The 22,985-nt window shown below is 39.3% G+C and overlaps 1 protein-coding gene across 4 annotated transcripts in view; it reads right to left on the reverse strand.

The window, feature by feature from the left end:
- pde1cb (phosphodiesterase 1C, calmodulin-dependent b) overlaps positions 1-22,160 on the reverse strand; it is a 102,833-nt gene extending 80,673 nt beyond the window's left edge. Inside the window, exons 1-2 of one of the 4 annotated variants that reach the window (XM_005476501.4) lie at positions 21,953-22,160; positions 21,520-21,764 (exon numbers count right to left, since the gene is read on the reverse strand). In XM_005476501.4, the coding sequence (XP_005476558.1) occupies positions 21,520-21,764; positions 21,953-22,011 (304 nt within the window). In that variant the 5' untranslated portion in view covers positions 22,012-22,160. Of the gene's footprint in view, positions 1-7,971; positions 8,366-21,519; positions 21,796-21,952 lie in introns of those variants that run through there. The other 3 variants (XM_019347989.2, XM_025900612.1, XM_013269608.3) reach the window with 3 other exon arrangements.
- Between the last annotated feature and the right edge of the window lie 825 nt (positions 22,161-22,985).

Genomic DNA, 22,985 nt, shown 5'->3' on the forward strand with positions numbered 1-22,985 from the left:
GTCACTCACCAAAGTGAATCAGGTTTTTTGAGTCATTTGATTCACTGAGTCAGTTGACCAGAGAGTGCAAAAAATGTACATTTTCACTCAAACTTAATTTGTTTCTCTTTTCTCTTCCTACTGCTAAGATGAGTGATTCTAAAAGAAAACAACTATTTTATAGAGCAAAAAAAATTCTAAAGGGAACATTGGTTAGTGAGCCAGGAGGGAGGGGGTGAGTGAGTGAGTGATTCGTTCGCTCTATGATTCAGCACAGGAAGGAGGGGGTGAGTAGCTCAAAGGTGCTGTTAGCATGTTAGCAGAGCGATGCTACTGTGAACCGAGGAGCTATTGTCTTGATGTGAGCTACTCAGGGTTTTTTCTTCCCGTTCAGAGCAGAAATGTTTTTGTTAAGATACTGGATGTTGTGTTTTTCTCCACAATTTTAATTATAAGCTAGATATATTGCTGCTAACAGCAACAGGGATGAGTCAGTGAGTCAGTTGGGCTTGTGAATCATGATTCATGAGTCAGTAAAGTGATTCTCGAGTATTGAACGATTCGTTCATGATTCGCGCATCACTACCTCCAATAATGTGAAATTCTTTGCTAAAAATGCAAGAAAGCTGTTTCCGCTGAAGGTGGATAAAACTATATTTCACTGCACACCCATTGAGTACAACCAGGTTTTGAAGGAGGAGACACTAGCCGCTGTTGATGTGCGACCGAAATGTAAACAAATGACTCAGCAGAGTGCTCACAAGTTGCACTACATATGACAGGAAGAGCAAACAGTGGATGGTAATTACAAAACTCAATTCAAGATACAACATCCCAGCATCTCTGGGCTTGTAGGCTGTTTCTAAAAACATCTCTGAAAGAATGGGTTGTTCTCAGTAGCTCAGTATATTCCAGTATGGTACCATGATAGGATGCCACCTGTGCAGCATTTTCCTCACTACTAAATATTCCACTGTCAGCTGTTAGTGGTATTATAATAAAGTGGAAGTGATTGAGAACGAACAGCCATGAAGTAGTAGGCCACATAAAATCACAGAGTGGGGTCAGCGGTGCGTAGTGCACAGAGGTTACAAACTTTCAACAGAGTCAATATCTACACACTTCCAAACTTTATGCTGTTTTCAGTCTAGCTCTAGAGCAGTGAGTAAAGAGCTTCATGGAAAGGGTTTCCATGGCCATGCAGCTGCATCCAAGCCTTACATCACCAAGCACAATCCATAGCATTGCTATGGATCATCGCAGTGGTGTGTAGCACACCACCAACGGACGCTAGAGCAGTGGACATGTATGACTGCATGGTGCCAAGTTTAAAGTCTGGAGAATCAGTGGTTATGGTATGAGGTTGTTTTTCAGGAGTTCCAGCAGCAACGCTTAATCCTTCAGCACACCAAGATATTTTAGACAATTTCATTCTTCCACCTGGGAACTGTGGGAACAGTTTGGGGAAACCCTTCCTGTTCCGATATGACTGCACACCAGTGCACAAAGCAAGGTCCATAAAGACATGGATGAGTGAGTTTGGTGTAGAAGAACTTGACTGGCCTGCACAGAGTCCTGACCACACGACAGAACACCTTTGGGATGAATTAGAGGGGAGACAGCGAGTCAGGCATTCTCATCCAACATCAGTGTCTGACCTCACAAATGTACTTCTGGAAAAATGGTCAAAAATTCCCATAAACACACTCCTAAACCTTGTGGAAAGACTTCCCAGAAGACCTGAAGCTGCTATATCTGCAAAGGGTGGGATGACATAACATTAAACTATATGGACTAAGGATGGGTTATCAGTCAAGTTCATATGCATGCGATTGTTTATCTGGTATCACTAAAACTACGTCACTACTATCATGTTATACCGCTGCTGCTGGCACCTTTTTTCTATAGATTCACACTTTGAATTAGAAGGTCTGTCAACTGTCATCAGTGAGGAGGAGTTCATTGGAAAAGATGGATGGAAAATTACAGACATTTTATATATCCCCCCCTATATCCCCTTCTTATCTGTATATAAGCTCAATAATGTTTGTTGCTCCACTGGAGTGAAAAATGAAGCTGAACATGTCAAATCATTTTGTGAGCACTCAAATTATTATGCCTTTTAAATTTCACAATGAACAAACTTTAACAAACAAGGTTTGATCATAATGCACTCACTGTGATTTGATTTTGACAAATTCTGATAAACAACACTATAACTCAGTCAAATCTTACTTTCTGATTTATGGTCTGTTACACTATCCTCCTGGAAATCTCTCTTGTTACTGCTGTATAAAGCACTAATAAAGGAAAGGCTATAACAGCATAAAAAACCCCAAAAAACATTCATTATACAGACTGACTTATTAGCTAAGAGTCACACAGAAATTAAAGAAGATCCACACATTTCATATAAATAAAGTTCAGCTTTCAAAGGTCACCTGGCTTATGAAAACAGTCTATACCAGAGAGAGAGGCTCAGTCATCAAGGTGGTGCGAATACTGGCTGGGAAAATGTAGGATCCAGCTGCAGAAAAGGATTCACAATTTTTCAATGTCATCAGAAAAAAAAGGAACCTCACAAAATGCCATTACAATCTCACCATGGAAACAGAAATAAGCATGTGCATAAAGTCTGTCTGTAACCACTGTGCCCACCGATGCTTGATTATATGCCCTTCTGGTTTTAGATGTTTTTCTTATCTTTCATTCTTTTTTTTTACCCCTATGAAAAACAAAAGTCCGATTATAGAAAGAAAGCAAGAAAAACTATTAGTGAGAGGTGCCATTATCATCCAGTTGTAGCGTTATACTAGAAAATAGGTGGTTTTTACGATATGAAGTCCAACATCCATCAGAAGTCAAGAGTCGATCACTCTGGAAGGCAGTGTGAAGAGCTAGTCATCACGGAGCAAGTAAACAGCTGAGCACACTTTCAAATATTCTATCCTGGAAGGCATTTAGGAGAGGTAGGCAGTTCAAGGTACCAAAATAGTCAGACAAAACCACACAAATGCAACATCAAAAAGTGTTTTAGATAAAGGGTCTTTGAAGATATGCCAGGGTTTCCTTCAGCCTAATAAAAGTTGGCCTTAAGCTGTTCACTGCCAAGGCCTAGCACTGGGAATTTTGGTTTCTTTAAAGACAAAAGCTAATATATTCATCACTATTATAGTTACTAAAAAAAAATTGGAAAAATTATAGGATTTAAAATGAATGGATATTCCCTATGTCGATTAAGTGAGGCAGGCTAATTCATACAAAATGTATAGTATCCATTACATTACATGTATTATACTTTTAAATATGACTCAGTGTTTACATACTGATGTACATTATTTGCACTTCAGGCTGGAATAAAATAAATAAATTAACTCTCCGGTGTCTCTCTCTCTCCGTCTCCATCTTTTCTTCTCCTATATGAAAAGCTGCACATAACCAGCTCAGCTTGAATGCTTCACAATTAGCAAATATCTAAACAAAGAGGAGCCAAGGCTGGAAAATGAGGACTGCTGTTTTTTGTGTGTCAAACTGTGTGTTGGCCGATTTCTATCTGTTACGTAATTTCGACATGTATCAGTTCACAAAAGCAATTAAACAGAACTCCCACACACTGTCTGACTTAATGCTAGAATATTTATTACAATGATTCAGTCTATCCAAACTTCATTAGGTATATGGGCGGCATGTCAGGTTCTCTCACAGGAAATGCTTCAATCATCCCAACATTCAATCAGAAGACCATAAAAAAATATTGTGACTAATGAACACCTTGTATGATCCATCCATCCATCCATCCATCCATCTTCTTCCACTTATCCAACTGAAGGTCACAGTTGGAAAAAAAAGCTATGTTGATGGATATTGAATTGGAAACAGTTGCAGCTATAATAATAAAATAATTAAGTAAAAGTTTCAGAGATTTTATGTTTTTTACTAGTTATTGATGTTGTTCACTGATTAATCCTACATGTCCATTTGCTATTTTATCTTTCAGTCCTAAATGTAATGTCATTATTTTCTTATTACTGAGCCAATATCTCCATGCTGTCACTGAGAGCAATGCCAGGCTGCAGCACAGGAAAATTAAGTCATTTGATGGCAATATGTATCAATGTGCCTATCAGATTTAATTGCTCATTAACTGAAGGTGCAGGAACACTGTTCTAGGTCATTAAAGCCCATCCTAACCCCTGAAAATATTATAATTTTAAACATAACGATTGTTTATAATATTTAGATGAAAGTGATTAAATGCCTGAATCCATGGACATCACCAAATACAGTATTTCATCTTTTAAGTTACTCCACCAGGCTTTTACAACAGCCAGTGAAAGCATGGGCTGCTGTTGAGGTGATTGATTTGACTATTGAAGTGAGGTGATTGATTTGACTATTTGTTTTCATTGAGAAAACTCCTGGTTTGATTCTGCATAAGACTTTGGGTCATTTCTTTGGGTCATTATGCATTTGCATTGTGAAGCTCGGTCCGCTCATTTTTACAGCATTTGGCCGTATGAGAGCAGATAATATAGCCCTGTGCCCTTCACAAATATCCTGTCTATTCAAGTCTATTGTGACTTTCTTATTCTTGAGTGTAATCAGTGGTGTGCACCTTGTTTTATTTCCATTCCTCTAGGCATTTCTTGATTGTAAACTTCAACAATGGCATGCCTGACACTCAAAGAGTATCCTTGACTTGGTCAGATGTGAAGTTGTTTTTCAAAACTATGGAAATAATTCCATCATCATGCACTTTAGATGAGTCCCATGGTCTTTTAGGGTTTTGGTGTTGCTGATCTAGCTAGCGTTTTCCTTCTCCTCCTCCTTCTTTTGCTGTCTCTTTGATAGATTTATTTAATTCTTTCAGCCTAACGATAACCTCTCTCACTGGCGCTGACATCTCTTCAGGCCCCATATTTAAAATTACAGTCAAAATTTGTCAATATTTTATCTGAAGTTGACTGAAAGTCTGCTTCACGTATCATAAAATAACAAGGGAACAGACCTCACCATGAAACTGCTGTTCAGTTAACTGTCCAATTATTTCTGTGCCTCTGAAAACGGGGAACTATGTAAAAAAAGTGTTTATATGAACATTTAATGTCAAATTCTTGTAAAAACCTCTTGAATTAAAGCTGAAAGTTTGCACTTCAATCACATCTTGACTGTTTGATTTAAAATACAGTTTGGTGGTGTACAGAGGTAAAACTATAAAAAGTGTGTCCAGTTTAACTGTAGATAGATATGTGATTCAAGTTGATTCATGATGTTAAAGTTAAACTAATTATGTGTTTGTTTTAGAAAGATGTGTATTGAACTTAACAGTCTTTATTGTGTTATTTGAATTTGAATATAAAAACACAAGGTTATATAGTGATTATCCTGTAGCAAGAAATGTGCAAGAATGGACGTTTCTGAATCGTTATAAAAATGTTTGGGGAATAATTGGAAAAAATAGGAACTAGGAATGAAGAATCACATGTCATGGATCTACAGTCTTTATAACAGCTATTAATATGAAATGGACAAAGGAGCTTGTCAGCATTTGCTACTTTTGTTTTCAGTAGAAGTTTGCTTTGTTCAAAATTGGCACCCAGACTATTTGACAAAGACACTATTTCAGACACAAACTGAATGGTACAATTAGAAGATAAAAAGGAAGAGAAAAGATGGTTTAATAAAATGGGAACCGAAAAAAAAACAAAAAAACAAAATGTGTGTGCATAAAAACAAGAGTCCAGATCCTTTGTACTCTGACAAATGAGCTGCAAAGTTAAAACTGGCTTTGGCCACATGAAACTCATAACATCAAGAGAAATATAACAAATCTAATAAAGCTAAAACTTGACAAAACACCTCAGTGGGAATCTGAGCAGAGGCTGTCAGCTACAGTTGAGGTTCAGAGTTTAATAAAGGAGAAAACAAAAGAGTCCAGCCAGGCAATGAGGACCAGCGCTTAGGAGTCACGCTTCAGAGGAGGTGATTGGTAAAATGCTGCTGCGCGGACTGAAACCTCGACCTAGTGAGCAATTGATTGTGACACTTGTAGGTTACCATGACAACTGCCATGGTTGTGAGTAGATGGCCATGATATAGGGGCATGTGACTGAGGCAGGTTTTCACAGGTAAGAAGATGTAGCAATGTAAGCGGAAAATCCTAAGTCTTTTATCTGTGGGATCATAAAATCTTTTAGGGTACTTTTGAGCACTATTAAAAAATATCATCAAAAAATCATTCACTGCTTCTCTGTTCCTGTCTTTGTATTCTGTGCCAGTCTAAAGACTGAAATGTTCATCCTTCTAATCAGTAAAATTACATCATCCAGACATGGAATCTGTTGTAGAAACAAAGAATAGATGTGTAATAGTACTAAGACACTAAGATCTTCATGTTTCCAGTTCAAGCCAAGTTAGATTTTATTTTATCATCTAAATGTTTTTAAACTTGCATGCACTGGTCTGGTAGTTACTGATGCAAATAATAGGGAGAAGGTAAATTAGGATGTGTTAAGATTTGCATGGAGATATAAAAAACACAAACTGGACAGAAATGTCCAGAATGTACCCGCTGTGCACTGTATTCATAATGCAAGCACTTCCTGTTGTGCACGTCATCTTAAATGTGATCCCTTCATAGCGAAAAAACTTAAAATGAACAGTTTAACTAATGTATATACAAATCTGAAAAATCAAAAAGGAAGAGATTTTAAAGTTTTCATTAAGGTAATGAGGAAAATTACCTAGTGCAGTTAGAAGACTGAACTATTTAACCACCAGGAGGCAACAAAAAAAAGTCTAACAAAGACTTACCCTTATAAAACTTTTGTGGCAAACATGATAACAAACAGTATTATATTTACACATAGCACCACCACGTGATCACCGGTTAGTCCAGCATTCATTTCTACTACTGACACTTGAAGTAGCTGCTAAATGCACCACTATGTCCACCATTTAATCGTTTTATTCCTCAGCAGTTTGATGCTGGCCAGGTTACAGGGATACATCTTAACAAGCAAGTGGATAACACAACCAAGAATGAACCACAGGCAGCAAAGTTGCAGGCTGTACAAATATAATAATAATAACAATAAAAACTAAACTTGGGCATGTATTAAGGTTGGCTTACAATTCTCAGTGGATTTGTCTCCACAGGCGACCACACTCCAAGTAATCATCTACTCGACTGTTAACGGAAAATTCCATAATGCAGGTTTAATTAAAATGAATATTGAATTCGTAAGTATACACTTTGTGCAAACTGTGACAGCGCCGATAGAGGTGCCACAAAAAGTGTTGTGTGTTTTCAGCCTTACATAAAAAGTAAGTATGACAAATGATTATATATAAGTTCTACGCAGAGTTTCTAATTTACTTTGTTTACCAAACTGCAAGACTGAGCATGACCAAGATTTTGTTTCTCATCACAACACGTTCCCACGTGACAAACGGTCAACACTGCTGTGTATGAAACAAACTTATTCTCATTAACCCCCCCACCCCCACCCCCCATGTTATCTGAGGACACAAGTCTTCTAAGGGAACACACCACAGAACATCTTCAGGACACTCTATTTTTCACATTGCTTCGACACTCAATACTGCTGGAGTTTTCACAAGTCCTGGGAAAACTAAAAAAGGCAAGTGGCACATAAGTTCATTAACACTCTGGTTGTCAAGACAATAGAATGAATTCCTGGTGACGTCAGCTGCACACAGCTTTAGTCTGAAGTCCCCTTGTTTCCATGGTGTACAGAGGCAAGCAGCAACTTCAGCAGAATGGACTAATGTGTCGAATTGTGCAGAGAAGCTGAAATGTGATGATGTGTTTAACGATGTCTCTGTGTTGGTGCCGAACGCCTCACTGCACTGCCTCGAACTCTCTTACACACCCATATAATCTGTTCCACTCACACACGCACACTTTCGGGCTCCCGTGCAAACACACTTAACCTTTGCTCGTGCTCTGCTCGCTGCTTACATGCTTACCTATGGTGATGTTAAAGCCATCAATGCTGAAGGTGGCACTCCGACCCTTCCTGAATCGATGCTTTTTAGAGTTGGCTTCCATCGCGCTGTCACCCTTCCTCCTTTAATCTCGGTTTAATGCCTCTTGTCACTTGCAGTGCGTTGTTTTAGTTTTGTTTCAGTCCTCTGACTCCATTTAGTGCCGAGCGCTCGAGGAGAACTGGCAAAGACTCACCACTTCTCGTTACACACGCCGAGCGGGAGAATTTTCTCATAAGTCCTTCTCCACCCCCTGTCTTTGTTGTACATGTCTTTCTCTCGGTCTGTCCGTTTCTCACCCCTCAACAAGCTCATTTCAAGGAGCTTATGGCTCTTGGTTTGTTTTTCTTCCCTCTCTCGATTTCCCTCCTCCCCTCCCTCCCCACTCTCTCCTTGTCTCTCTTCCCCTAGAGGTACAGTAGGTGTCTGTGGTGGGTGGTGGTGGTGGTGGTGGTTGGACAGGACCTCTCTAGAGGTGTTTAAATGAACGTGACTCCTCCTACTGTCAACAATTTTTAGCAAAAGCTGTGGAAGCTCGGATTTGGCCTATTAGAGTCTCTTCTAGTTGTGATCACACACCCTCAAACACACAAAAACTTTGGTGCACGAGTCAGGTAGGGAGCGATTATATGTTTTTAGTCAAAACAAGACCTCAACGCGTTGACTTTGCTCTTTATTTTTCAGCAGTTGCACACTTCTCCACAAAAAGCCGAAGGCCATTACAAGTAAACGCGCATGTTTTTTCTTTTGACAGAAAAAAAACACAGTCTCATCATTATCCCTTTACTGGCAGCGTTTGTAAGAGCGGACAAATTGCTTCAAATGTGTTTATTTTTTCCCCTTTAAATCCCAGTAGATTAACTGACACCGAAGCAAGGACGCTGCTTTATTTGTTATCCAGGAAAAATCCTCCCTTTGTGATTATTTGAACAGCATTTCATTTTACCAATGCACACCTCCACATATATGCACCCACACACACACACACACACATGCTCACCCCTGATTAATAAAGGATAAAAAGCTCCCCATATTAGCACCGTCTGACATTTAGTTATGGAATTTTTCCGTGTTTCTTCCCCTCCTCTGATTAGTGCCTGTGAGGAGTCTTTATGAACACTTCTGGCTTGATCTCACACCCTCTCTCAAATTCATTAGTTGTGCCTATAAAAGCATTTACACAGATAAGAAAACATGTCTTTCAACCCTAATTTTGTTCTTAATTTAGGTAAATAGATATTATCTGTAAACATTCTGCTTACGGTGTTCATTGTTATTAAGGATTGTTGCAATAAAACAGTCCAAATCTCTTTTCTTCTTTGCACCTTTTCGAGGAAGCTAATATTGATCTAACTTTGTTCATTGTGTTTGTTCCTTTCCCCTTTGTTGTTCCACTTTCATAATAACAGACACAGTCATTGTCATATAATCCAAGCAATGTCAGGCAGGGGATTTGGAAGCATTAGCACGCCACTGCTTTAATAATAATAATAATAATAACAAAAAAATTAATAAGCAACCTGGGCATACATAAACTGTTTTTTTTTTTCCAGTCTAAATTATATGCAGTATAATTGCTGGTCTGATAACAATTAGGGGCAATTTTTTGTTAGATTTTTTTTGTTTGTTTTTAATTGCATGGCGTGCTATATTCATAATGGCATAGACCGTGGCTAACTGTAACAGCATAGATGGGCTTGGACAGCAAAAATATGTTGGTTAAAGTCAAAGAAACACCATGGTTTCAGTTACCTACAGTGACAACAGCCCTTTCCTAAGAGCTAAGTCAAATGCACTTCTCAGCTTATTGCCAAATGTATTGCTGGTTTGCAATGAATGATGCATGATGCCCGTGTGGCAAAACACCAAAATGCTAACACCTACTTAAAAAAATCTGCACAGCAATCATACATGCTAGACTGAAAATGAGTGTGTAAAATCAACAGGTGACGAATCACTCTTTGTTATACAAGAATTTGTCAAATAAGGACACACAGTGTAATACTGTCAACAATAATTAATGCATACTTTCTAAATGATGTAGCAGTTAGAGGTGCACGTATTTCATGATAGCGTCTATATTTGTGTGTCTTGTGCCACTAGAGCTGTGTAGGAAGCACATGTATCACGGAGAGGGGTAAAAACAGACAGTCAGCAGTTTTTTTGCAGCAGCAGTCAGTTTTTCTGACTTAACTGTAATGTAACAGCACACAAACTGTAGCTGTATATTCTTTTGGTTTGTTAGGGTTAGCCGTGGTTGGGAAGCTTTTATTAAACATCAACATATTGAGTTTTTGTCACGTCAAGTAACATCCTTCAGTTCACCTGTTTCTCCTCAACTCCACGTGCGTGGGAGGGGGCACACATCGTGAAACACAAGCACACATACACAGAGAGAGAGCGAGCAGAAGAGAGGAGAAAAACTAGTGCAGTGCATTGCAATGGCAATACAACAAAGCCAATGAGTTTATTACAATATGTAAATAATAGTGAGCATCTATGTTTTTTAATTTACATAGTGAAAAATACGATTATCGTTTTATAATAGGAACGGTATCTTCTGATACCCAAAGGATCTGTATGAGTACAGTCAAACAGCTATCGATCACAATCAGGACATCCATCCAATTACAAGAAAGACAGTTTGAGTCACTCAGCTCGGTTTCAGAGGACATATTACATGGCTGTAGGATAATTACACTCCATCTCATTTTGTTGGTGAGCTACAGTAAGAGCTCTTTACGCGTTCCTTATGCTGTCACCCTGCTCTCCCGAGCCTCCAATTCATTCTGCATGTAGCAATTTGTGAAGATCCTAATTTTGTAACACTCTCACTGTGGAACATCAAGTGGCTGCCTGTTCCAGGGCAGCTTTCATGTTAATGAGGGCATGTGTGGGAATATTGTAGCTTTGCTACTCTTTCCTTTTGTCAGTGGACTAAATAATTGTTTTTGAAAGGCTCAGAGCGGTTACAATATACTTTCAAGCCTTATTCAGTATGTTTGAATACACTGTTTAGTGCAATAAAATGTAATTAACAAAATTATATTTCTGCCAATGCAATGACACTCCTCCTTAAATAACATTCTAAAAGAATATGTGAAGTCAGTGTAAAGGTGTTAAATGCCAGGATTCTCTTTGAGAGCGTGTTCCATGAGAGCAGGTGTTTTTATATCATGGTCAAAGTGTGCTGCATTATATTCAGATCTTGCTGTTTAATGCATTCAGGGGTTACAGAAGTTAGAGAGGAAGTTATGTAACACACTTAACTGAAGAAGTGGGCCTCTGCTTTTATTTTCATGATATTTTAGGAGGCTGCATGCTGTTCCACACCTGTGCATCACCCTATAAAAGTTGCTATGCAGCCTTTTATATAAGCTTCTATTAAAGCCTTAGTACAAATGCAAGCATTGTGGAAGCTTTACGTAGTTTGTTTGTAAGATGCCGGACAACTTTCTCATACATACAACTTGACCCTAACTCGTGTGTGGCATTCAGTTTTAGCTGACAATCTTTACACAGCAGATGTCATTATAATCATTTTTGTCTTCATCTGGCCCTATCCCTAGCATTCTGCCACACAAATTCTCTGCATGTCCTCCTTCACGATATCCAGGAATGTTGTTTGCGGTCTTCCTGCCTGGCAGCTCCATCTTCAGCATCCCTTGTCCAATATATCCATCATCCCTCCTCTGCACGTCAAACTGTTTAACCTCCAAAACACTCAACCTGAACTGTCCCACTGATGTACTCATTTCTGATCTTGTCCCTCCTGGTCACTCTCAATAAAAATCTTAACAGCTTTAACTGTGCCTCCACCAGCTCAGCCTCCTGTCTTTTTGCCAGAGCCGCTGTCTCCAAACCATACATCATAGCAAGTCTTGTAAACCTTTCCTTTCACTCTTGCTTTGTGACTCTTCTGTCACAAATCTCCCCTGACACTCATTTCCACCCACTCCACCTAGTCTGCACTCTATTTTTCACCTCTTTTATTCACTGTTCACTGGTTTGGATGGTTGACACAGGTATTTAAACGCATCCACCTTCATTATCTCGACTCCTTGCAGCTTCACTGTTACACCTCTCTTCCTCTCATTCAAAAACAAAATCAAAGTGATAGCATAGGAGGAGCCAAATCAACACTTTGCTTTTCTGAGAAAAGAATTCACTGCTGAGCTTAGAAACACCAGTGTTTTCTTCTGTGGCCTATGTGTCCACCGAAAAAGATGCTGGTAGATGATTACTGGATCTTTTCAGAGCATCCAGCCAAGTGGAAAACATTTTTCAGGCAGTAGGCATATCATTATCCAAGTCTAACATAAAGAGAAGACTTTACAAGAAAAAAAAATCTAATCACCCTGTACTAGAATGACAAGAGTAAAAAAACAGTTTGGGAAAGGCTCACTATATGAGCACAGTATACTAACAAAGCACAATTTCTTTAAAAAAATGGCAGGGGCCATGTGTTGGCATGAGCATAGTTAACATTCATAATGGAAGATAAGTCTCTAATGATAGAACAGAAGACAGAAGCAGGTGGATACATAGATACATGTTTCTGAGACTGGGATACAAATGAGCTCACGACAGTAGGTGATCGAACTGGCAGCCAGAGCAAGGGGAAACTGGAGAACTATGGCAAACAGCCAAGAGACATAAGAGGCCACTATGTGGGTGGGTTGCAGGTAGGGAGGACAGGGTATTGAGAGGAGGAAAAGGCAGGCGAGACCACTCTGGAGGTCTACCAGGAGAAGCAGAGCAAACAGGCAGTTCAAGTTAAGAAGATGGAAGCAGCCTGGAGGCTGAGCATGTAGGCTGGAGCGCTCGAGTATGCAGCCTAGGATCAGGAGCACAAGGGTACTAGATATCTCGTGTGCACCACAAGAGCTGACACAGACTATTAACTGGACCAAAGACGGGCATCGGGTAAAGCTGACCTTGAAGAAGGAGCAGGTTAAGGGTCAGTATCAAGTGCTATTAACTTAAGTTCAGTCTTCAAGGAACTGTTAATAGTAAAGATATAGCTCCTTCTGTATATGCTGATGTTACCTCCTTAAGAAACAGAGGACACCGGAGATTAGATTAGTAAGCTTGAGTAATGAAGCTTACAATATGCCTGTGTTCAGCAAGGTAGCGCTGTATTCACTCATCTGGCTGCATTCATGGGAATTCAGGCTGCTAGTCTATTCTTTAAATCACTTCTGCTTTCCCACACTGCCAACATCAATTCTGTCATCGTCACTTTCACCGAATATTTTATTGGCCCACATTCTGTGAGCCAATCATGCTCCTACTTCCTACAATTGTTGGACGCTTTGACATGTAGCTTCATCAGTGTCCTTCAAATAATCTCTCAATTGAAGTAAAAGATTGAAGGTAATCAGATAAGATGGAAGTGAACAAGTGGTTAAATATACCCTGAAATGACTGATGGAAAAAGTAATAGGTCATAATGAGAGAGGAACAGAGAATCACAATAAAATAAAAAATAAAGGAAACAAACAACCAAGACTGGAATTAAAATGACAGGAATAACCAAGAATAAAGAATAACAAGATAAAGTTAAAAAAAGAAACAACAAAAGTCCCAAACCATAACAAAAAGCATCCCATGCAAGTATGATGTGATACTTTGACACTATGGTGTAAGTTATGATGGTCTTGATTGTGATGTTCATAATGAAAACATTTCAGTAGGCCTAGTAGTAGTAGTAGCAGTAATGCTACTCTGGTCTGATCACCACCAAGGAGAGACACACAATGGTTCTCAACAGCACCTGCAACTCCTGCCTTATTGTCAGTTGCTCCTCCTACTCCAGGAAACAACAATTAAACATCAGTCAAGCACAAAATGAACTTACAGCAGTGCTTAATCTGTCACTCAAAATAATGGCAATACATTAACAGTGAACAAATGAATATACTAAGTGAATGTGCCTGCTTTCTAACTGTCTATAATTCATTACATCCTTCAAACGTTAGACACAAATCACCATAAAAGGAGCCTAAAAGTAGTTATGGGAAAAGTGAGGCTTTCTCTACATTGACACCTACTGGCCACTTTTTGCTTTGCTATTGTCACTACTACCACTGATTCAAAACAACAGCCACCTCAAGGTGCTTCAATTGTAAGATAAAGATCCAAAAATATTAGATGTAGCCCCAAAAAGCCCTTTGAACAAGCACTTGGTGACAGGAGAAAGGAAAAACTCCCTTTTAACGGGAAGAAACTTCAGTAGAACCAGCCTCAGGGTGCTGCAGGAAAAAGAGGCAAAATATAGGAGAGAGAGCTAGAGTTGAATAATTTCTAGATAAAGATTGCACAACTCTAAACAAAGTAACATATAGACCAACGACTGCAGGAACCAGCATGTGAGCAGACACATCCTTAAATTTGCCAACGACACCGTCATCATTAGTCTGCTAAATACTGAGAATACACTGAGAATACCAAGGACGTGGTGATCAGTCTCAGAAAGCCCCCTCACCCTCGACTGCAGAGCAACATCAAGAGTAAAGCTACTGAACTGGTGGAACAATATAAATAGCTTGGAATGGTCATTGATAATAATTGAAAATTTGACACTAATCTAGAAGCAATGGTCAAGAAGCGCTATCAACACCTCTCATTTTTAAGGAAGTTGCATGTTTTCAACGTCAACAGAAATATGATAACTCTTTCATTGAATCAGTTTTAACATTTTTAGTTATTTCCTGGCTTGAAAATGAACAAATGACAGCATACAGAGTACTGGAACAAAATGGTGAAAGTAGCCAGTAAAGTAACAGGTCTCCCACAGACCACACTGCCTGCTGTATATGAGCAGCAGGTAGCGCGAAAGGCTATTGTTGAGAGCCAGACTCTCCCCCTGCACAGAAAATCTGAACTGCTTCCTTCAGGCTGCAGATACAGAACACCAAGAATAAGGTGTAATAGGACCAAAAACTCTTTTGTTTCCAGTAAAATAGCAGTCCTAAATCAGTTTGTGATACCTCTACATTACCTTGTACCATTTTTGTGTTTTTACAAATTTTACAGATTTTTACTGGATTAAAAATCACTGTGTATCATTTTTCATATTTTTTATAATGTGGATGTGAACGATTTCTCGAGAGCCGGTCTTGGTGCGTATTGTGTTATGTTTACTCTGATAACCACATAGGTTTTGTGGGTTTGATTGTCTACAGCATCTGCAACGTGTAGCCAAATAATCACAGGATTTTTTTCTTTATGGTGAAATGAAGCGCAAATGAATGTATTGTGTATGAATGAGTGAAAAATCAAATAAGAATGTCATACGTATAGATTTTTACTCAAAATCCAGCCTTGGAAAAAAACTGTTTCCACTTGTTGCAGGTATATTTTGGTGTTTTTTGCCCAGATATAAAGGTGAGAATATACAACAGCTAGTGTTCCGCTAGTGGAACGTGCGCCCTTTGAATGAATGCATCAGTGAGGTATCATGTAACCCCTACAGTTTCATTAGCAGTTGCACTGTGGTTATTATGGCTTACGCTAACCCAGCTGTAAATAAATTTCCACACTGTGGATTAGACTTAAGTTTTCTGGAAGTTTGAAATGTCATCAGGTTTTTTTCTGCACCAGCAGGTCAAAATGGGGGTAAAATGTATCAAGGTCCCTACTAACTACAGTCATGTGACTTGGGTGTTTTGAACTGCACTTAAGAGCAGTGGTTCAAAACATCTGAACTTCATAAACATCAGTGTGGACTGTATCATCCCTACACATAAGGGTCGGACTGATTTTGGCAATTCTTGGGTCCAAACTAGATGGAAGCCAAGTGCAGCCTGGAGGAGAGATGAGAAACAGACAACTGAACCAAATCATAATTTTAAAACTAGCACCAGACTGCCTTGAGGATCTCATGAAAGACTTGAAAGCAACACACATACAACACAGTTAAGAGTATGATTCATTGTGTTTAGAGATCACGGACCTCCCTGTGACAGGGCCCCTTTAGCTTGAAGAAGAAGCACAATTCAAAAAGCATGTTCTACAACCACTGCTTTGAATCCTTGTCGAGATCCATTTTTTTAAGGGTCTTTATTAGGGTGACATCACTATCACTAGGCAACGGGAAGACCTTGAAAATATATACTGCATAAAATAAGACAAAAGGTTAATATTGCTAGCTCTGTTTTTTTAAAGATTATTTATTTGGGGCATTTTTGCCTTTAATGGACAGCTAATTCAAAGCTAATTTTATCGTCATCTCAGCCATTACACATATGCAAAAAGACAAAATTACAAAGCTCCAACAAACAAAAACAAATATTGTTTCAATAGACCAAGTACAAAAAAAGAAAATGCAAAAAGAAATACCCCCAAAATATATTTCCTTTATTACACATAGTATGGAATGAGATTTGAATTGACCAAAGATGTCCTGGTTGTATGCACAGTACTGTGCAAGACACGCACACAACAGTGCTTGTTCTACTTAACTAATTCAGCTTTGATGGCATTTTTGGATAAGTATGCATGTGGCACGGCTGCAGGAGAAGCTGACGCACCGGACCTTCATCGGCTCATCACGCCGCTCTGCATAAGTAGTACTGGGTCCTGAGTGGGGTTGTTGTTGTGGGTAATGTGTGCGGCTGGCAGCGGGAGAGCTGCAGCCGAGTGTATACAGCAACCGTGGTGAAATAATAAAGTATGCTGAAAAGCATGAACATGTCATCGGGTCTGCCGTGGTTTGTTACAATCGATTATGTGAAAATGTGAAAATAAACTTTTTTTCTCCTTTTTAGCAGACCTGTAGTACAGTGGATTGTTGACAACAGAAACACACCTGCTTGCTTTGCTGATGTCCATTAATCATGAACTATTGCTCAACCTTTGATCAGGCCATCAAACAACAGGACAGGCCATCACTCAAAGACTTTAATTAGTGGTGAAGATAAAGGGAAGCTGGGGACAAACTAAAGGGCTTAAAAGCAGTCTGTTGTACTAAATTGATGTTTAAACAACACCAACCAAAAAAACACTTTTTGTTTCTGTGTGTCTCGTTGTATATAACTAAAATATATGATGATTTTTTTTTTAACCAATACAATTACTTGCTGAATTATAGTTGCATGAGATTTTTTCTGGATACTTCAAATTTACCGTCATTTTATTTGATCAGTTTTGAAACTTTTGGATTTCGTAATCTGTCCCAGTAGCACATCACAATTCTTGACAACAACTGCGCGATCACACGGAAAAACAAGCTCATTAAAGATCTCCCCTAGACTGCGGAATGACATACACTTTGTCAGTCCCAACACCGCTGTCACCACAGTGACACACTCATGTAATTAAGACACACTGGGTGCAAGGGAGCTTGTCTTTTCCCCTGCTAAATACTCATTAGAGGCACCTTTAAGGGTAATGTTAGCCTGTGTTGCAAAGCTGAGGGAAATGAGCTGACAAAACAGAGAGCTCCATGAGCTGTCATCTGATTCCTCCTGCACCAAGACCCTGAAGAGAACAAGGAAAAGCAGTCTTAAGAAACAGAGTCCACAGTTTTAGCTAATGATTTTTGCACCAGCATGGTTCCATATCAAAGAGGCAAAACTAGTTTGGTGAGAGTAAGGTCAGCAGGGCAAACAAATGTAATCCTTTTGATTAGAGGCAGACATCTTTCACATCCCAGACATCGTTGCGCCGACAGACCAAAGCGACTAATCTGCGTTATTTGGACACAGCGTGAAAACCACAGCAGTTCTGCACTTTATGAAAAAGTCAAGTCCAGTTTCTTCACAATTTGGAGACAGAGCAGACTGTGCAAGCTGTGGTGCACTGGTCACAAAGGAAACTGAATTTGGACAGACTGCATGACAGAAAAATCCTCAGTGTTGGCAGGAGAAACAAAAATTAATATTTGCTTATTAGTTCTCAAATACTAAACTGAATACTTTAAAACTAGAGTTAGTAAACAGACAGAATTTTTTTTGTACTTTTTAACTACTGCTTTTCCTACTAAATAACAGCAAACGGCTTTGATTAAACCATTTAATACTTTTGAGACAGTAAGGAGAGATTATAACTGACTATTAAAAGTTTAACCACAAATGGTGTGAAGTTCAGACACCACTTTTTAAACTGGACATTTTTAATACCCCTCCCTGACCTACACACTTGCACCACTAATACAGATAAATGCACATTAGTTGCACAGTGGGGAGCAATGACAGTTTAGTGTTGCCAACTTTTCCACTGAACATCAGCTACATGTAAAGTAGTCTGTGGTTCCTAATTAATCCCTTCTCTCTTCATCTTTTCCTTGCACTCTACAGTGACGCAGAGCTGGGAGGATGAAAGATTAGAACATACACTCCCCAGACATTTTATTAGGTGCATCTGTTCAACTGCCCATTAATGGAAATATCAAATCAGCTGATATCATAGTGGCGACTATGATGCAGACATGGTCAAGATGACCAGCTGAAGGTCGAAATGACCACCAAAATGAGGAAAAAGATGATTTAAGAGAAACTGATTTGAGTATTTCAAATACTGCTGAGCTACCGGGATTTTCTTTAATAACCATCTCTAGGGTTTATAGAGAAAAGAGAAGATTTTTAGTAAGCAGCAGTTATCTGGGTAAAAATGCCTTGTTGATGCCAAAGGTCAGATAAGATTGGCTAGACTGCTTCAAGGTGATAGTAAGTCAACAATAACGCAAGCAACCACTCGATCCCACCAAGGCATGGAGAAAAGCATTTTATGAACACAAGGCATGTTCATGACATAAAGCAAATGGGCTGCAGTACTCCTATCAGCCTAGAACAGAAACCTGAGGCTGTAACCAAAGGTGGACAAGAGAAGACTGGAAAGCATTGTGTGGACTGATAAGTATCAATTTCTGCTGCAACATTCAGATGGCCGTGTCAGAATATATGAGTATGAATCCATCCTGCCTCGTATCAACAGTTCAGGCTGGTGGTGGGGGTGTAATGGTGTGGGAGGTAATTTTTTGGCACACCTGGGTATTGTTGCTGACCACATCCATCCCTTTATGTGCATAGTGTACAAATCTTCTGATGACTGCCTGCAGCAGTATAACACGCCATGTCACAGAACTCAAATCATCTCGAACTAGTTTTCTTGAAAAATAGAGCAGGATGTGGAGGAACAGAAGACTCACAATCATACCTGCACCAACTGTGTGATGTCATCATGTCAGTATGTCCGAAATATCTGATTAGTGTTTCAAGGTCTTTGTTGAATCTATGCAATGAAAAATTAAGACAAATCTGAAGGCAAGAGTGGGTCAAACGCAGTACAATCAAGGTGTACCTAATGAAGTGGTAGGTGAGTGTACATTTAAATTAAATACCACATTCATGTTAAATAAAAGCTCTATATTTTCCAAGAATTTCTTGTCCATAAACAAAAAAAATATCACAGCAATTACTTATGGACTTCTACATTTGGAAGCGAGTGCTTTCTTCTTTAATTAGAATGTCATTATAGGAAAATCAGCTTTTTTCTCTTCTACAAATCAGGTTAAATCTTTGAAAACCTACAATCATAAACACAACTTGACTCCTTTATGTAATATGACTGATGTATGCTACAAGAGCAGCTCCACCCCCTTTAACACCACTTAAAATCTTATGACCTATTTTTTGTGCTAGTCATAAAATCCGAAGGGTAATTGCAGTTCTTCAGCATCACATGCACGTGACTGTATGGCTGGCTGTAAAATAATTCCTGGAACACATGTTGCGTAGTCATGGTAGAAGCTGTTTTGGTACTGATCTGTCCATATTAATCATGGGGTTTGTCTGTGTGTGGTCTCATCAGGAAGGAAACTCAGTGGGAGTCTACACTGTCATATGGTCATGGAAACTGCCCAATACAGGTGATATTTAAGGAGCCAATCAGGGAGAGGAATTTCCCTCGAGGACAGATATGCAGGGAGTTGTAACTAGAGATGGCAGCGGTAGAGCAAGGTGAAGATAAACAGGATTAGCTGAGAGAAGTGCTGAACAAAATAAAGGTCAAAACCATTAAAAAACCCACACAGCTCATTCATGTTTAGAACATGTTCATTAACTCAATGCAGATTCACACACCTCTGCAGAGCTGAGTAGGCATTAACCAGACAGCACAAGCAGCTTCAGCAAGACTTTGTACATTTGTGCATGTTGTATATCTCAGCTGAAACACATAACTGCCAAACTGCAGGGTTAACATAAAATGATAGGACTGTTAGTTTTGTTTATTTCAGTCGGGGGGGGGGGCATCTCAAACATCAAAGAGATGCTTTGGTAGTGGAGATATGCTGCATTGAGCCTGGTCTTCAAAGAGCTCAGCATTCATTCAGTGAATACCTTTTGTCAGCAGGATATTCACACGATCCTCTGAAGTGACCAGTTGCTCTCATCTATTTAAAAAAAATCCATGAAATGAACCACAGAGATCTGCAGTATAAAGTAACACAAAAGCCAGGATGCCCCCCACCCCACCACGCACCCACACACACACACACTCACACACACACACAAAGAGAGAGATGTTGCTTTCACATGAAATGAACCTGAGAAATTCTATTAATGAAATAGCTAACCTGATCTATGGAGCGGTCACTTACTTTTACTGGCATTCATCAAAACATCATTCCCACCTTTCAACAGAGTGTGCAGTACACGGCACTCATGACCAAACCTCAGTGATTACTGCATGTCAGTGGTTTTCTAAGTACAGCTCTAGATACTTCGCTTATTAAATACAAGATGAGCCTAACGCTTCCAAAGAAGAAGCAAAAGGGCCACTATCAGTGCTATGGTGAATGTATGAAGCATGAGGAAATTATATAATAACTGTTATTAAAACCATTTCAGTGACATAAGCCTTTCACAGTAGTCCTATTAGAAAGTCATGCTGCAAGACCCTGAATGCCAGACCTTCAGTTATGTGGAGTATTTATCTTGTGTCATGGTCACTGCTTGTTTTAAAAAACTTCCACATCTGCTACGTGTTACTCGACCCTCCTCAAGGATTAACTTTTGGCAAGAAAACCACAGGTGTAATCAATGACATTAATAAGTGCAGCTGCAATTTAAATTAGCATCCAAATTGTTCTGCTATTGTACACCTGGCTCATTAGGTCTTGTAATTGAACTGAGCCATCATTAATTTCACTACTTCCACCTGCGCTTCTCTGTGTCTTAAAGAGTGATAGAAGAAGTATTCACATCCAGTACTCACTATATAGATTGGCTCCGGCTGCTAACTTTATATTATATATTATATACTATATTATATAATTACATATATTATATTTAGTTAGGCGCGATCTTTTATAAACTCCACATGTGTTTTGTAGTTGTCAAATAAGTGGAAAGCAAAGTAATTCTGTGTGAAATTTAGAGAAGTTAAAGTGTATTTGCATAAATATAACTGGGTAAACTGTACTATGTCTGGCTCTTAAAGTGGCACTAGTATGTGTTGTTCTCCACAACTTCTCCTTGTTATGTGCTATTATGTCGGAAAGCAATCGCATGCTGTATAACTCACCGCTGTGTGGACTCTCGAAAGCCTTTTTCTTTGAACTCTGTTTGGCTCTGTCGGAGTCCTGTCTGCTCAGGACCTCGGACAGCGACTGCCGGGAGCTCTGCCGTGCGGTCTGGTTAGAAACGTTGAACCGTGTTGCCCTTTTCCTGGCTTTGCTATTGGCTCGGTCCGACTCCGGAGCGGACTGGCTTCTCTCCGGGTCATGGTTCTCCGGCTCTGAGCCGACTTTCACCAACGCGTTCCTCGTCCTAGTTAGAGCAGAAGTCACCGAGCCCATCGCTAATTGAAAGTTAAACGGCTCAGTTGGAAACGGTTACTCTGAATTTCATTTTACCCAAAACCTGTTGAAAGTGGCCAACAGTGAAAAACATGCACTTCAGCTGTAAGCTTGGGACTTCATCGTAAAGTTATATTCAAAAGAAAGAAAACTCCGCACTTTGACCGGACCGTGTCTGCATCTTCCTCGTTTTCTGTTTCCTCCGAAAGACACGTCATCTAAAGTTCCTCCTCTGTCAACAAAAGCGCGGATCTCCCGGGACAGGGAGGCGAAAACAAGCGGCAACAATAAACCAGCAAGGTATCCCGAGCTGTTAAAACCAGCAGAGATTTAGCTGCGCTGACATAAATGTTAATTGCATCATCACAAATTACCTGTAGATTCCCTTCGTCACAGGCGCCTTTTAATAGAGGCCCATCTGCGAAAAGTGATCGCGAGATTTGGGCGTGGTCAAGAAAATGAAGGTGTAGTTCCTGGCTACTTCAATAATTAACCGGAGGGAAGAGGGGTGCAGTTGTCTCAATCACTTTTTACATTTGCAGCAGCATTTCTATCAGTTTTTAATTAGAACCATGGGTCAATGATTGTTACACGAAGTTTAACTTTCACTAATTAATTTAAATGAAAATCCAAAGCTCATAAGCTACATATTAACCAACTATGATTTTAAGCTGAAATTAAAATGAGTTACCACACTTATTCAAACATATTATATGTTTGTGATCGAAGACCAACACACATGATTAGGGAAGCATCAGTGTCACAGTGAAAAAACAGTCTGCTGCAGGAGTCTGGATACTTAATGGACTGAAATCAGTTGACCTCATTATACTTGCACCACAGTGACCCCATTGAAAAACTATTATGTAACACTGTGGCTGAATGAGATGGAGCTCGTGTTAACGGCTTCATGTTATAAGGTGACCTGAAATCCCAGTCTGAAGTAACTATACCTGCCAGATATGTCCTGGGGGTACAGAATATTATATTTCACTCGTAAGAAAAAAAGTGTAGTTTCACTAACATTAAAGTAGATGATCCTTAAGTTACACTTCATAAATTAAAATGTGTCATTAAATGTTAAGGTCTAATTTTAAGATTAACTGTGTGTAGTTTTGTTATATTTACTTCATATATGTTGTAGTCGATCCTATCCCGGCCTCAACCAGACCAGAGCTTTTGATCATATCAC

The sequence above is a fragment of the Oreochromis niloticus genome, linkage group LG18, assembly GCF_001858045.2.
Source record: "Oreochromis niloticus isolate F11D_XX linkage group LG18, O_niloticus_UMD_NMBU, whole genome shotgun sequence".
NCBI lineage: Eukaryota > Metazoa > Chordata > Actinopteri > Cichliformes > Cichlidae > Oreochromis > Oreochromis niloticus.